The sequence below is a fragment of the Callithrix jacchus genome, chromosome 3, assembly GCF_049354715.1.
Source record: "Callithrix jacchus isolate 240 chromosome 3, calJac240_pri, whole genome shotgun sequence".
NCBI lineage: Eukaryota > Metazoa > Chordata > Mammalia > Primates > Cebidae > Callithrix > Callithrix jacchus.
Window position 1 is genome coordinate 191,942,639 of NC_133504.1, and position 12,510 is coordinate 191,955,148.

Here is a 12,510-nt window from a genome sequence, read left to right on the forward strand (position 1 = left end):
CGATCCCAGTGTATGCGGAAGCTGAGGCCAGAGGTCGCCTGAGTCCAGGAGGTCGAGGCTGTAGCAAGCCATGATTACACCACTGCAGTCCAGCGAGACCCTGTTTGTAAAATAAAAAGTGGAAAGTGCATATATTCAAAGACTTCTCCCAATCAGTAGGAAATGGAAGAAGAGGGTGGCGAGAACTGGGGTGCCCCTCCCGGGTTCTCACGGGTGCAGCAGTCACCACCAGTAACCACTGGCTGGCCTGCGCTGAGCCCTGCCCCAGCCGTGCCGAGGGAGCCTGGTCCTGTCCCTTCATATGGAATAGAAAGGGCTGACCCAGTCTGCTTTGACAGTCTGGAAATCTGAAGCCTGCGGTCTTCGGCCCACCCCACCCTGGGCCGGCATGTGGCTGCACGTCCTAGAGAAACTTCTGACCTGATGGTGACCTGATGTGAGCAGCAGTGTTACAGAATAAGCCACACCTGTGTATGAGGTCCGCAAAGGTAAGTGACGTACCTGAGTCCTGAGCACAGGAGAAGCAGGTGGCTAACTACATGGCAGGAGGTGGGCGTGGCAGGCCCCTTTCTGGCCCCCTGAGAATCAGCTGCCACCAGGAGCATCCTGGGGTCTATTTCCAGCCCAGTAGCAGTGAGCTTGGGCACCCGGCTTTCCCCAGGCCTGCTCTGAGCACCAGAGTTGAAGGCATTGAGCAGAGTGGGGCTGAGTCCCTGGTGGTGGAGGGGACACATCTGCGGGTGCTGGCTGAGGCTGGCCTCTGGGAGGCCGCTGCGTCCTGATCTAAAGGGGCAGGCCTGGCTGCACCCACCTGCAGACTTCCTCATGGGAGACCAATGCCATAGCCAGGGGTAGAGCAGTGTGAGAGGGAAAGGAAGGTAGACCCCGAGGCTGACAGCAGCTGCGGTGCCCTGGCCTGAGGACCTGTGGGTGACGTGGCCACCGCAGGGTGAAGTCCACACCGGTGGCTCTGGCCTTGCAGCTGTGCACAGGCCAGCCTGGTATGTGGTAGAGATTGGGGCACGGGGTCTCCAAGCCGTGTTCAGATTCCTGTTGTGTGAATGCACTCACCCAGCACTACGTTGTTAAAAATACATTCAGTAGGGAAGAGGGCGAGGGCCTGCAAAAAGGGTACCAAGAAACGTACCCAGGCAAGTTACTGAAGCTACTTAGGGAGGCTGCCTGCTTTTCCCCGCTCAGCTGTCTTCAGCTGCCACACACAGCTGGGAGGGAGGGTCCTCGGCTGACACGTTTCCGCTTCTCAAAACTTGCCTGGATGAGAGAAACGCATTTTCATCATGGAAGAGTCAATGAGGGAAGCTACCTGAAAGCTGTGCGGTAGGGATATTCACAGGAGTCTCATCTGATTATGCGGGAGGTGACGTGCTGCAGTTAGAATCGACTTTTCCAAGCCCGGGGCTGAGTGCCCAGGGCGAAAGCGGCTGGTGCCTGTGTACACACACGCCTGTCCTGTGCACCGCGGGTCTTCCCAGCCTGTTCACACAGCCTCTGCACACACACTGTGGGAGGGGTCCCTGTACATCCAGCTGCCCAGGCTGTCCCCCGCCCCCTGGGCTGAGTGCTCAGGGCGAAAGCGGCTGGTGCCTGTGTACACACACGCCTGTCCTGTGCACCGCGGGTCTTCCCAGCCTGTTCACACAGCCTCTGCACACACACTGTGGGAGGGGTCCCTGTACATCCAGCTGCCCAGGCTGTCCCCCGCCCCCTGGGCTGATGTGCTCAGGGCGAAAGCGGCTGGTGCCTGTGTACACACACGCCTGTCCTGTGCACCGCGGGTCTTCCCAGCCTGTTCACACAGCCTCTGCACACACACTGTGGGAGGGGTCCCTGTACGTCCAGCTGCCCAGGCTGTCCCCCGCCCCCTGGGCTGAGTGCTCAGGGCGAAAGCAGCTGGTGCCTGTGTACACACATGCCTGTCCTGTGCACCGCGGGTCTTCCCAGCCTGTTCACACAGCCTCTGCACACACACTGTGGGAGGGGTCCCTGTACGTCCAGCTGCCCAGGCTGCCCCCCCCGGGGCTGATGACTGGTGCCAGGCCTTCCTGACCCCAGGGCCCATCTCCCACACGCCACTGTCTGCCACTCGCATGTGCAGCCCTTCCTACCCACAGTGGGTGCTGACGAAGCTTCACCTGCAGGCGACTCCCCCTCAGCTGAGGCTGCTCTGCCAAGCTGCCTGAGGTGGCCTCCGTGGTGTGTGACCGCCCATCTCCAGTGCAGGCAGCACAGGGTCTTCCTGGTGCCTCCACGTACAGCCAGGTACCAGCCACCCACTGCTGGCCTCTGCCTGTGCTGTCCTCCATGGCCTCGCCGGGTCCACACTACTGGTCAAGTGTGGTGTACCAGGGGTCTGCACCCATACAGCCTCGAAGCCCTCGCAGGAGCCGAGGGCCAGCTGTCAACCCTGTCTGTGAACTGATGAGTGCCATGCCCATTCCTCCGTGGTCTGTGCAGATGCTTCCCTGCCTCCTGCAGTCGAGACGCTCTGACCTTCCCTTCCTCCCACAGAACACTCAGGCCAGCCCGGGGCTCCCCTGCCCTGTTGCCCAGAAGGGAGGCTGTGCCAGCCTCAAAGGCAGTCATCTGTTCTGGCTGGGCTGGAAGTCTGGGCACTATAGGAGAAGGGGTCTTGCTGGGACTGCCCTCACCCCACCCGTGTGTGCTGGCCCAACACCAGCTGTTCTGCCCAACCCCAGGCAGGGTCAGCTCCCACAGGAAACCTTGCAGTCCATTAACCCAGGCACTGCCGCCAGGGGGCCGCAGGCTCGGCTCGGCATGGCAGGGAGGGAGGGAAGGATGCCACCCAGGCCCCTGGCAACCTCTGGGCTGAGCTTGCGCTGTTGATCCATCAGGAGGCCCTGTGGCCCCACTGGACAGGTGGTAGGTGGGAGTCATGTCCTCATGGGAGGTGCAGTGGTGTCTCCCAGACTCGGACATGCCCACATGGATGAAGTCTGTGCATCCTGGTATCCTCAGCCACCAACCATGGCTATTTCTACAGCGTCTGCACCATGTGGGCGTTGTCATACATGGGTACGGGTGTGTGGGATGGACTTGTGCAGGTGGGTATTTCTGGGCGTGGGTGCATGTGTAGGTGGTCCACACCCTCCTCTGCCTCATGCCCAGTGCCACTCCTGATTCTTCTGCCTGGCACTTCCTCCACCCGTGTGCCTCTGCACCCCACACTGCCCATACCCTCCTTGGGGTCCCCTCTGGGCTGGGGGTACCTGGGAGACTTTGGCAGGGTGGGGTTGGCCATGACCACAGCGGCTCCTGGTGCTGGCTAAGTGGAGGCACCATGGTCAGGCTGCTGTGTGCGGGTCCACATTCACTGTAGCCGTTCTGGTCTAGGATTTGTCTTGGAAACTGAAAAAGAGAGTGGCTGTTGTGAACACAGCTCCCCAAGCCTCACTGGCCGTGCTGTGCACTGTACCGGCTGTGGGCAGCATTTCTGGCCGGGTTCTCAGGTGACACAGGGCAGTGCTCCTGTGGTTCTGTCCTTGTGGCTGGGTGGCCCCTGTCTCTGGCCACGTACTTCTGTGTCCTGGGGACTTACTGCTTTCTATCTGCACCTCTGGGCCTGCAGGTCTCGGGTGCCCCGCCTCTCCCCACGCAGCTGTACCTACTCAGCGTCCTTGCCAGGTGTGGCTGCGCCCCCCTCTTGTGTCCTTGCCTGGCGGGGACCCCATTTCCTCCATGAGACTGAGCAGAGCCTCAGGGTGGGGTGCATGCTCAAAGGGAAACATCTCAGCCACCACAGTGGGGAGTGGGCAGCTCTGACCAGCACCGGCGTGCACCCTGCGCAAGGCTGAGGGGGCTGTGGTGGGCATTGCTGGGACTCAGGATGCCCTGGTGGGGGTGAGGGGCAGCGCGTGGTGGGGAAGCAGGTGTTCGTGTGGCCTCCCCCAGTGTCTGGGCTGGTGCCTGAGGGCCACGGGCTAATCTCCCAGCTTGGCTCATCCCTGCCCCGAAGGCTGAGGTGCTGGCTCAGATGGTGTGCTTCCTCCTCGCTGCAGGTCCTGAATGAGGCCGTGGGGGCCCTGATGTACCACACCATCACACTCACCAGGGAGGACCTGGAGAAGTTCAAAGCCCTGCGCATCATCGTCCGGATCGGCAGTGGTTTTGACAACATCGACATCAAGTCGGCCGGGGATTTAGGTAGGCCGGCTCTGCGTTCTCTCCCGTGCCCATTCGTGCAAGCTCTGTCAGCTCGCTGCTTCCATGGAGGCTTCGCTGCCACATCAAGGACCCCACTGCATGTCACCAGGCGGCAGTGGCGTGTGGTCCCGTCAAGGGCCGGCATGAGGTTGCAGCCATTCCGTTCCTCACAGAGCCTCACCTGCGGGCACATGCTCTCGTGGGGAGCAGGAAATCCAGCTGCAGCTTCACACGCGTGCAGCTGCTGCCACTTGGGTCTGTGTGCACATCGGGCTGGTGCCCCTTGCTGGGGTACTAGGGCCCTGGGGGTGAGGGGCAGGGGTGTCAGTGTATGGCTGTAATAGGCTCATAGGTCTCTGTGCCAAGACACGGTGGGAATGGCGGTGTGTGTCAGAGCCCAGTAAATGTGTGCACGCGCATGGGACACACACACACACACACACACACATCTGCAACATGCACGCACACATCAGAACAAACTCGGGGAGCGGTGCTCGGCTTTCTGCATGGAGTGCACGTTCCATTTTCTGCCGTGCCCGGTCTGTTTTTCTCCTCCTCATACCCTGCTGGTATCCACGGTTGGCCAGATTCCGATGTGGTCTTGCTTCCCTGTTCCTAGGATGCAGCTTACGGCATCGTAAAGTCGGAACCGCTTGTGTTCCTGCGGGAGACGCGGGTGGTGTTGGAAGCCAAGCGTCCTGTTCGGGGTTTCCTCCTGTGTTGGCTTGAGCTGCTTTGCCGACACATGTGGGCCACAGCCGCGTGCAGCCCCGTCCCGCCTTGGTCCCTGTGGGTGGCATCCCGGGAAGGGCTGGCCATGGTGCCTGTCGGGTGCAGGCCTGGGCGCTTTCTGGGCGGCCCCTGCTGTTTACCATCTCCGTTGTGCTTGGAGTTTCCCAGGCCAGGGCCCTGCTTTCCAGTCTGGGGCGTCCCTGGGATCTGGCCGCCCTCAGGAGGCCTTTGCTTCAGTCTCGTGCCTGGCCTGCCCCTCCTTCCACTGCTTAACATTTTTACATCCAAGCGAGCTGTGTCTGGGGGCTGTGTGGGACCCCGCCCCTGGCCTCATACAGCCCCTGCTCGCGCCTCCCCATGTCAGGCCCCTCCTGGCTCTCGGGACCACTTGTGGGACCACGTGGTCCTGTCCAGCCTCTGGGCATGAGTGCAGCTCTGTCCTGGCCCCGGTTCCTCCTCGCCAGGGAGACGGACGGCCAGTCAGGTACAGGGCCAATTGGATGCAGGCGTGTGACCACCCGGATGGGGTAGGACGTGCAAAGCTGGCCGGGGAAGGGCCTGCATCTGGGTATGAGGCCAGGAGAGTGGAGTAGGGGTCACATGTAGGACGTCACACAGCAGGCACACATGGGTGTGCCCGGCCCAGCTATTCAGGAGAAATGGGATGGATTTGCTTTCCAGGAATGGCTCCAGCTTTGGTGTTACTGACTGTGGGCTGTGGGGCAGGGAGGGTGGAAGGGGTTGCAGGGGCCCCACTTGGCCTGGGGGAGCCCCAAGGACACGTGCAGATGTCCATGTATGTGTGCCGGTGGGCCGGCACCCAGATTCTGACCTGGCTGCAGCTTCCCAGGGAGGAATTGGGGCAGTGGTGGTCCTGGGCTTCCAGTGCTGAGTTGGGAGGGGTCAGGGTAGTGTCTCCGCCCCAGCCCCAGCACACATGAGCAGGGGCCTCATGAACCTTAAGTGGAGGCGGGGCTTGGGCCACAGGGGCCTGGCTGGTTACTCTACCACCCCCAAGCCTGTGAGATGCGCTTGTTACATAGTGTCCCAGGGTGGCCCTGGGGACATGTCCTTTGGCTTCTTCCTTGGGAAGCTTCACACCTGCCCTGGCCCCGGTGACCCTGGTGTCCTCCCGGGAGCTGGGCCCAGTCTGGGGGTGACTGCCGTGTCCTTGTCCCCACAGGAATCGCCGTCTGCAACGTGCCTGCAGCGTCCGTGGAGGAGACAGCCGACTCGACGCTGTGCCACATTCTGAACCTGTACCGGCGGGCCACCTGGCTACACCAGGCGTTGCGGGAGGGCACGCGAGTCCAGAGCGTTGAGCAGATCCGAGAGGTGGCGTCCGGCGCCGCCAGGATTCGTGGAGAGACCTTGGGCATCATCGGACTCGGTGCGTCGGCCACAGTTCCGTGCCTGTGCCCCCTCCCAGCGTCTGGTGCTGCCACTCTTCAGCCATGCCTAGGAGGAGAGGCCCAGGTCTGGGCGGGGCTGCAGGTGTCGGTCCCAACCCAGGACAGGACTGAGTGTGCACAGCCCAGGCGCTGGGTCCCGGGAATCCCAGGCTGTGTGCCCTGCACAGATGTCACAGCACACACATGGGAATTACACAGGTTTGTTCACATGTCACACGGACGTCACTGCACACACAGCCTCACATGGGCACACACAGACATCACAAACAGATGTCACAGCACACACAGCCTCACACACACATCACAGCACACACGTGGACCTCACGGGCTTGCACAGATGGCACATGTGTGGACCTCACAGTTATCACAGTACACACGTGGACCTCATGGGCACAGACATCACAGATGTCACAGCACACGTAGGCCTCACATGGGCCTGCACAGACGTCACACACAACACCACAGCACACATGTAGGCCTCACAGACATCACAGTACACATGACCTCACAGGCACACACAGGCATCACATGTGGATGTCACAGTACACGGCTATCACACGGCACATGGGCATCACCATGGACGTCACAGCACACATGGCTATCACACAGCACACGGGCATCACATGTGGACATCACACACGGCTATCACACAGCACACACGGGCATCACTGTGGACGTCACAGCACACACGGCTATCACACGGCACACGGGCATCACACATGGACGTCACAGCACACACGGCTATCACACAGCACACACGGGCATCACTGTGGACGTCACAGCACACACAGCTATCACACAGCACACACGGGCATCACACATGGACATCACAGCACACACGGCTATCACACGGCACACAGGGGAATTACACATGGACGTCACAGCACACACGGCTATCACACAGCACACACGGGCATCACTGTGGACGTCACAGCACACACAGCTATCACACAGCACACACGGGCATCACACATGGACATCACAGCACACACGGCTATCACACGGCACACAGGGGAATCACACATGGACGTCACAGCACACACGGCTATCACACGGCACATAGGCATCACACATGGACGTCACAGCACACACGGCTATCACACGGCACACAGGGGAATCACACATGGACGTCACAGCACACACGGCTATCACACAGCACACACGGGCATCACACATGGACATCACAGCACACACGGCCATCACACAGCACACACGGGCATCACACATGGACATCACAGCACACACGGCTATCACACAGCACACACGGGCATCACACATGGACATCACAGCACACACGGGCATCACACATGGACGTCACAGCACACACGGCTATCACACGGCACACACGGGCATCACACGTGGACGTCACAGCACACACGGCTATCACAGCACACACGGGCATCACACGTGGACGTCACAGCACACACGGCTATCACACAGCACACACGGGCATCACACGTGGACGTCACAGCACACACGGCTATCACACAGCACACACGGGCATCACACGTGGACGTCACAGCACACACGGCTATCACACAGCACACACGGGCATCACACGTGGACGTCACAGCACACACGGCTATCACACAGCACACACGGGCATCACACGTGGACGTCACAGCACCCACGGCTATCACACAGCACACACGGGCATCACACATGGACGTCACAGCACACACGGCTATCACACAGCACACACGGGCATCACACATGGACGTCACAGCACACACGGGCATCACACGTGGACGTCACAGCACACACGGCTATCACACAGCACACGGGCATCACTGTGGACGTCACAGCACACACGGCTATCACACAGCACACACGGGCATCACACATGGACGTCACAGCACACATGGCTATCACACAGCACACGGGCATCACACATGGACGTCACAGCACACACGGGCATCACACGTGGACGTCACAGCACACACGGCTATCACACAGCACACGGGCATCACTGTGGACGTCACAGCACACACGGCTATCACACAGCACACGGGCATCACACATGGACGTCACAGCACACGGCTATCACACAGCACACGGGTATCACACATGGACGTCACAGCATGCACATGACCTCACGGGGATATACAGATGTCACGGCACACAGGGACATGATCTCACGGACACGTTGTCAGTTGGGGGCACATACGCGGCTAGACGCGGACATACATGTGGGCACACATGTCAACCACGGTCTGGCATGTGCTCACCCTTCAAGGCCCCTGGAGCTGGCTGTGTGGGCTCTGCTCAGGGGCAGGGCCTCCTCTGCTGTCACCAGTAGCTTTCCCCTGGTGCTGGCCCTGGTCCCATGGAGTGCTTTGACCCCCTGTGTTCCCTCTTGATTTGCCTTCTCACTCTGCAAGCCGCCTGTCCTGGGTCCAGTGCGCAGCAGGCCCCACACAGCCAGGCCCAGGTTAAGCTCAGACCAGCAGATGTGTGCGTGCGTGTGTGTGTGTGTGTGTGTGTGTGTCTGTGTGTGTATGTGAGATTCTGGGAGTAGAGTTATGTCCTGAAGGAAAGTGGAGCTGGGAGAGGGCAGGTGTGGGGAGCCCTGTAAAGGAGGGAGGAGAGTCTGGGCTGGGCCCAGGTATGGGCTGGGAAGATGCTCCCTTAGAGGGTTCATGGAGAGGCTGGGGGGTGGTCCCTTTTCTGAAGACCCCTGGACACTGTGGCCCAGGTAGCTGTCTCCCCAGGAGGCCCCATGGGGATGTGAGGACCAGGGACCCCCCTTGACCAGCTGGCCCCGCGCTTCCCAAACATTCAGACAGCCCGCCCCTGCTGACTGCTGTCCTTGTCTCGCCAGCGTGTGGGGAACAGGGACATACTGGGTGGTCTTGGTGAGGATAACGCACCTCAACTAGTGGGAGAGGTTGGCTCACAAATGTGCATGGAACACATGTTTGTCTCTTCCTTGACACAACTCTCATGACCTTGCTGGTGCCCCAACCGGGACCCCAGGGCTGGCTGGAGCCTGAGGACCCTGAGGACCTTGGAGCCCTGAGGTGCCGGTCTCTTACACCTCTGCTCGTCTGAGGCCTGGGCAACTCTGCCCATGTCAAGGCCAGGGCACGCGTGTGTGGAGGGGAGGCAGGAGGGGGCACAGGAAGCCCAGGTGTGGGCAGAGGCTGGGAGGGGCCAGGAGGTCGGGGCTCCTTGAGCTGCCTGGCAACCCTGTGCAGGGTCAGTGCCTGGGCTGTCTCCAGAGCAAGCTCATGGGATGGGGGCCACGTGTGTCCCTTGCTGCAGGGCGCCGTTGGACCCGCAGCCACAGGTCTGACACCTCACCTGGGGTGAACGAGGGACTAGGGGGCTTGGGAGGGCGTGGGCTGTGTCTGTGTGTGGCGGGGGTGTCTGTAGTTCCCCTGGTAAGAGCAGGTGGGTGTGTTGCCTTTGGAGTTCTGTGTCCTCTCTTCTGGGGTCAGGGTCCGTGGTCCCAGCCCCGAAGGCCCCAGGCCCTTCCCATGGCCACTCTGAGGCCCAAGGGTGACACCTGCCTAGGCTGAGCATGGAGTTTGGCCCAACCTGCCCTTCCCATGGCTACATGCTGAGTGGGGGCTGGAGTGCCTGGTCGGGGTGCCACAGGGGGCAGGGCTGTGGCCACCCCTTTCCTTGAGGACCCCACCTGCTGAGGCCCTCACCCAGGCCTGACCTGAGGAGTGTTGGTAGGGACTGTGGGGTGGGTCCTGGCATCCTGGGGAGTGCAGGGTGGGGGGGCTTGCCATGGGCATTCTCCCCTGCACTGGCCCAGGTCATCCTGTGGACCCTCAGGTAGGTGCCCCTAGAGCCGCTAGGGTCAGTCCTGGGGTGCAGCTGCTTCCCTCTCTCTTGGCGCAGCCACTCTGCCTGTGGTGCTCTCGTGGTGATGCTCCCTTGGCCTCAGGAGCTGAGGAGAGTGGTTCCGTCCTCTAGGGACACAAGCCCCCTGATGCAGCCTCCACCTCGTGGACAGGGACCCCCACCGCACTCTGGCCACCTACCTGGCACCTTTAACCACAGAGCACCTGCAGCCTGCACTCAGCCCCTTGCCTTTGTCCCTGAGCCCCATCCCTGCCCTCCTTGTGCTCCAGGCAGGGCCAGTGCTAGTCACCAGCTGCTCAGGACCTCCCAGGGTCTGCATGCCCCCGTCTGCCCTCCGCTGTGCACGCCTGTGTCTAGGTGGTTCTCAGTGTGGAATCCACTCTTGTCGTGACTACAGGAAGGCTGAAGCCCCGGGTGGCGTGTGGCTCACGGTGTCGGCGCCACTCGGCGTAGGCGACGGGGGCGGCCGCTTCCTCTGCTCTGCGAGGCTCTGGTGCCCATGACTTATGTCTCCTTCTGGTTCTTTCCCTCCCTCCCTTCTGAAAAATGCACTGTCTTATGTACACACAGGAAAACGTGGTACACATTTACACCCAAGAACCACCCCCAGGCCATCTACACTACGCAGTCCCCTGAGGCCCCCTTCCGCCACAGCTGCCCAGTGATGACCCGGGTCCTGCTTCCTAGAGCACGGGCCTTCCCCAGCTCTGCTGAGGTGCCCGCCTCCTGTTGGTCGGGCTGGTGACTGGGTCTTGTCTGTTTTTGCACGACCCAGCAGCTCCTTCCCTGACGACAGTTCCATCACACGGACCCAGGATGATTCACTTGTTCATACTCTCGGTGATGGGTTCTCTAGGTTTGTGGCCAGAATATCACAAACAAAGCTTCTGTGAGCACATTTTTCTTGGGTTTGTTCCTTGGAGTGGAATTTTTGTGTCCCAGAGCAGGACGTGGCTTCTCGCTTCGGCAGCCACGTCCTCGCCAGCACTCCGTGTTGTGGTCTGTGTAGTTCTAGCCACTCCAGCAGGCGTCTCCTGGTCTTTTCATCTTAACCTGCAGCTTCCTGATAGCCAAGGAGGCCGAGCACCGTTTCCTGCCCTTGCTGGCCGCCGGCAGTGCCTGTGTTGTGAAGCCCAGAGCCCTTCATGGCTTTCCTTGTGTTTTCTGCCGTGGTCTTTTCCGTGTTGCCTACGAAGGTCTCACGTGATCTGTGTCAGCCTTGCCAGGTCAATATGCACCGTGGGTATTTTCTTAATTTCAAACTGTTTGTTTTTAAGTATTTCCCAGTATCAGGCCACGGCTTGACTTTTCACTGTCTTGGCGTCTCTGCAATGAGAACACGTTTTCAGTTCTGAAGAAGCCCAGCGTATCACACTGATTTTTAGGTGGATGTCTTCTGCGTTCCGAGGAATCTCGCTTACCCAGGGCCATGCAGGCGCTCTGTGCTTTCTTCTGGAAGCTTTACCTCTGGGTCCAGGGTCTTCTGGGTTGCCACTCACACGTGACGTGAGGCTGGGGTTGTGGTCCTCCCTTTCCCGGGATGGCAGGTCACCGCAGCCGTGACGTGAGGCTGGGGTTGTGGTCCTCCCTTTCCCGGGATGGCAGGTCACCGCTGCCGTGACGTGAGGCTGGGGTTGTGGTCCTCCCTTTCCCGGGATGGCAGGTCACCGCAGCCGTGACGTGAGGCTGGGGTTGTGGTCCTCCCTTTCCCGGGATGGCAGGTTACCGCAGCACATGTGGACCCTCCTTCCCATTGGCTTCTCTGTGGAAAGGCAGCTGGTCACATGTGAGTGGGTCCGCCTGAACACTTCTGTCCTGTTGACCTGTTTCTCTTCCCTGTCTCCCGCACTACACTGTCTACACGGCATTGAGCCTGGAGATCTGGCAGGCGGTGTTCCCTGTCCCGTGCCACACCGTCCACACGGCAGTGAGCCTTGAGGTCTGGCAGGCCGTGTTCCTTCACCGTGCTCTTCTCCCGGGTCTTGGCTGTTTTAGGCCCCCCTGTGCCTTTCCATTTCAGCGGTCAGCTCTTCAGTGTTCATTGTGTTGAGTCCTTAGCATGAGTTCTGGGAATGCTGACGTCCCAGTGATAGTGAATCTTCGCTCCGTTTATTTTAACTTTCCTTGACAGCATTCTGTCATGATCAGTAGAAGGATTCCACAGAGTTCATTCAGTTACGGTTCGGCATTTGGCATTTGCAACGCTATTACAAATGGGTTTCACCATGTTGGCCAGGCTGGTCTTGAACTTCTGATCTTATGTGATCTGCCCGCTTTGGCCTCCGAAAGTGCTGGGATTACAGGCGTGAGCCACCATGGCCTGTTCTTTAAAAAAGAAAGTTAAATTCTTTTCTCTCTGCTTTTGTTT

General features: G+C 60.1%; 1 protein-coding gene across 18 annotated transcripts in view; it reads left to right on the forward strand.

Annotated features, from left to right (window-relative positions):
- Positions 1–12,510, forward strand: part of CTBP1 (C-terminal binding protein 1) — a 36,728-nt gene that overhangs the window by 17,541 nt on the left and 6,677 nt on the right. For all 18 annotated transcript variants that reach the window (XM_078367740.1, XM_035294371.3, XM_078367745.1 and 15 more), the window contains 2 exons: positions 4,038–4,182; positions 6,098–6,304. In XM_078367740.1, coding sequence (XP_078223866.1) covers positions 4,038–4,182; positions 6,098–6,304 — 352 coding nt within the window. The remainder of the gene's footprint in view (positions 1–4,037; positions 4,183–6,097; positions 6,305–12,510) is intronic.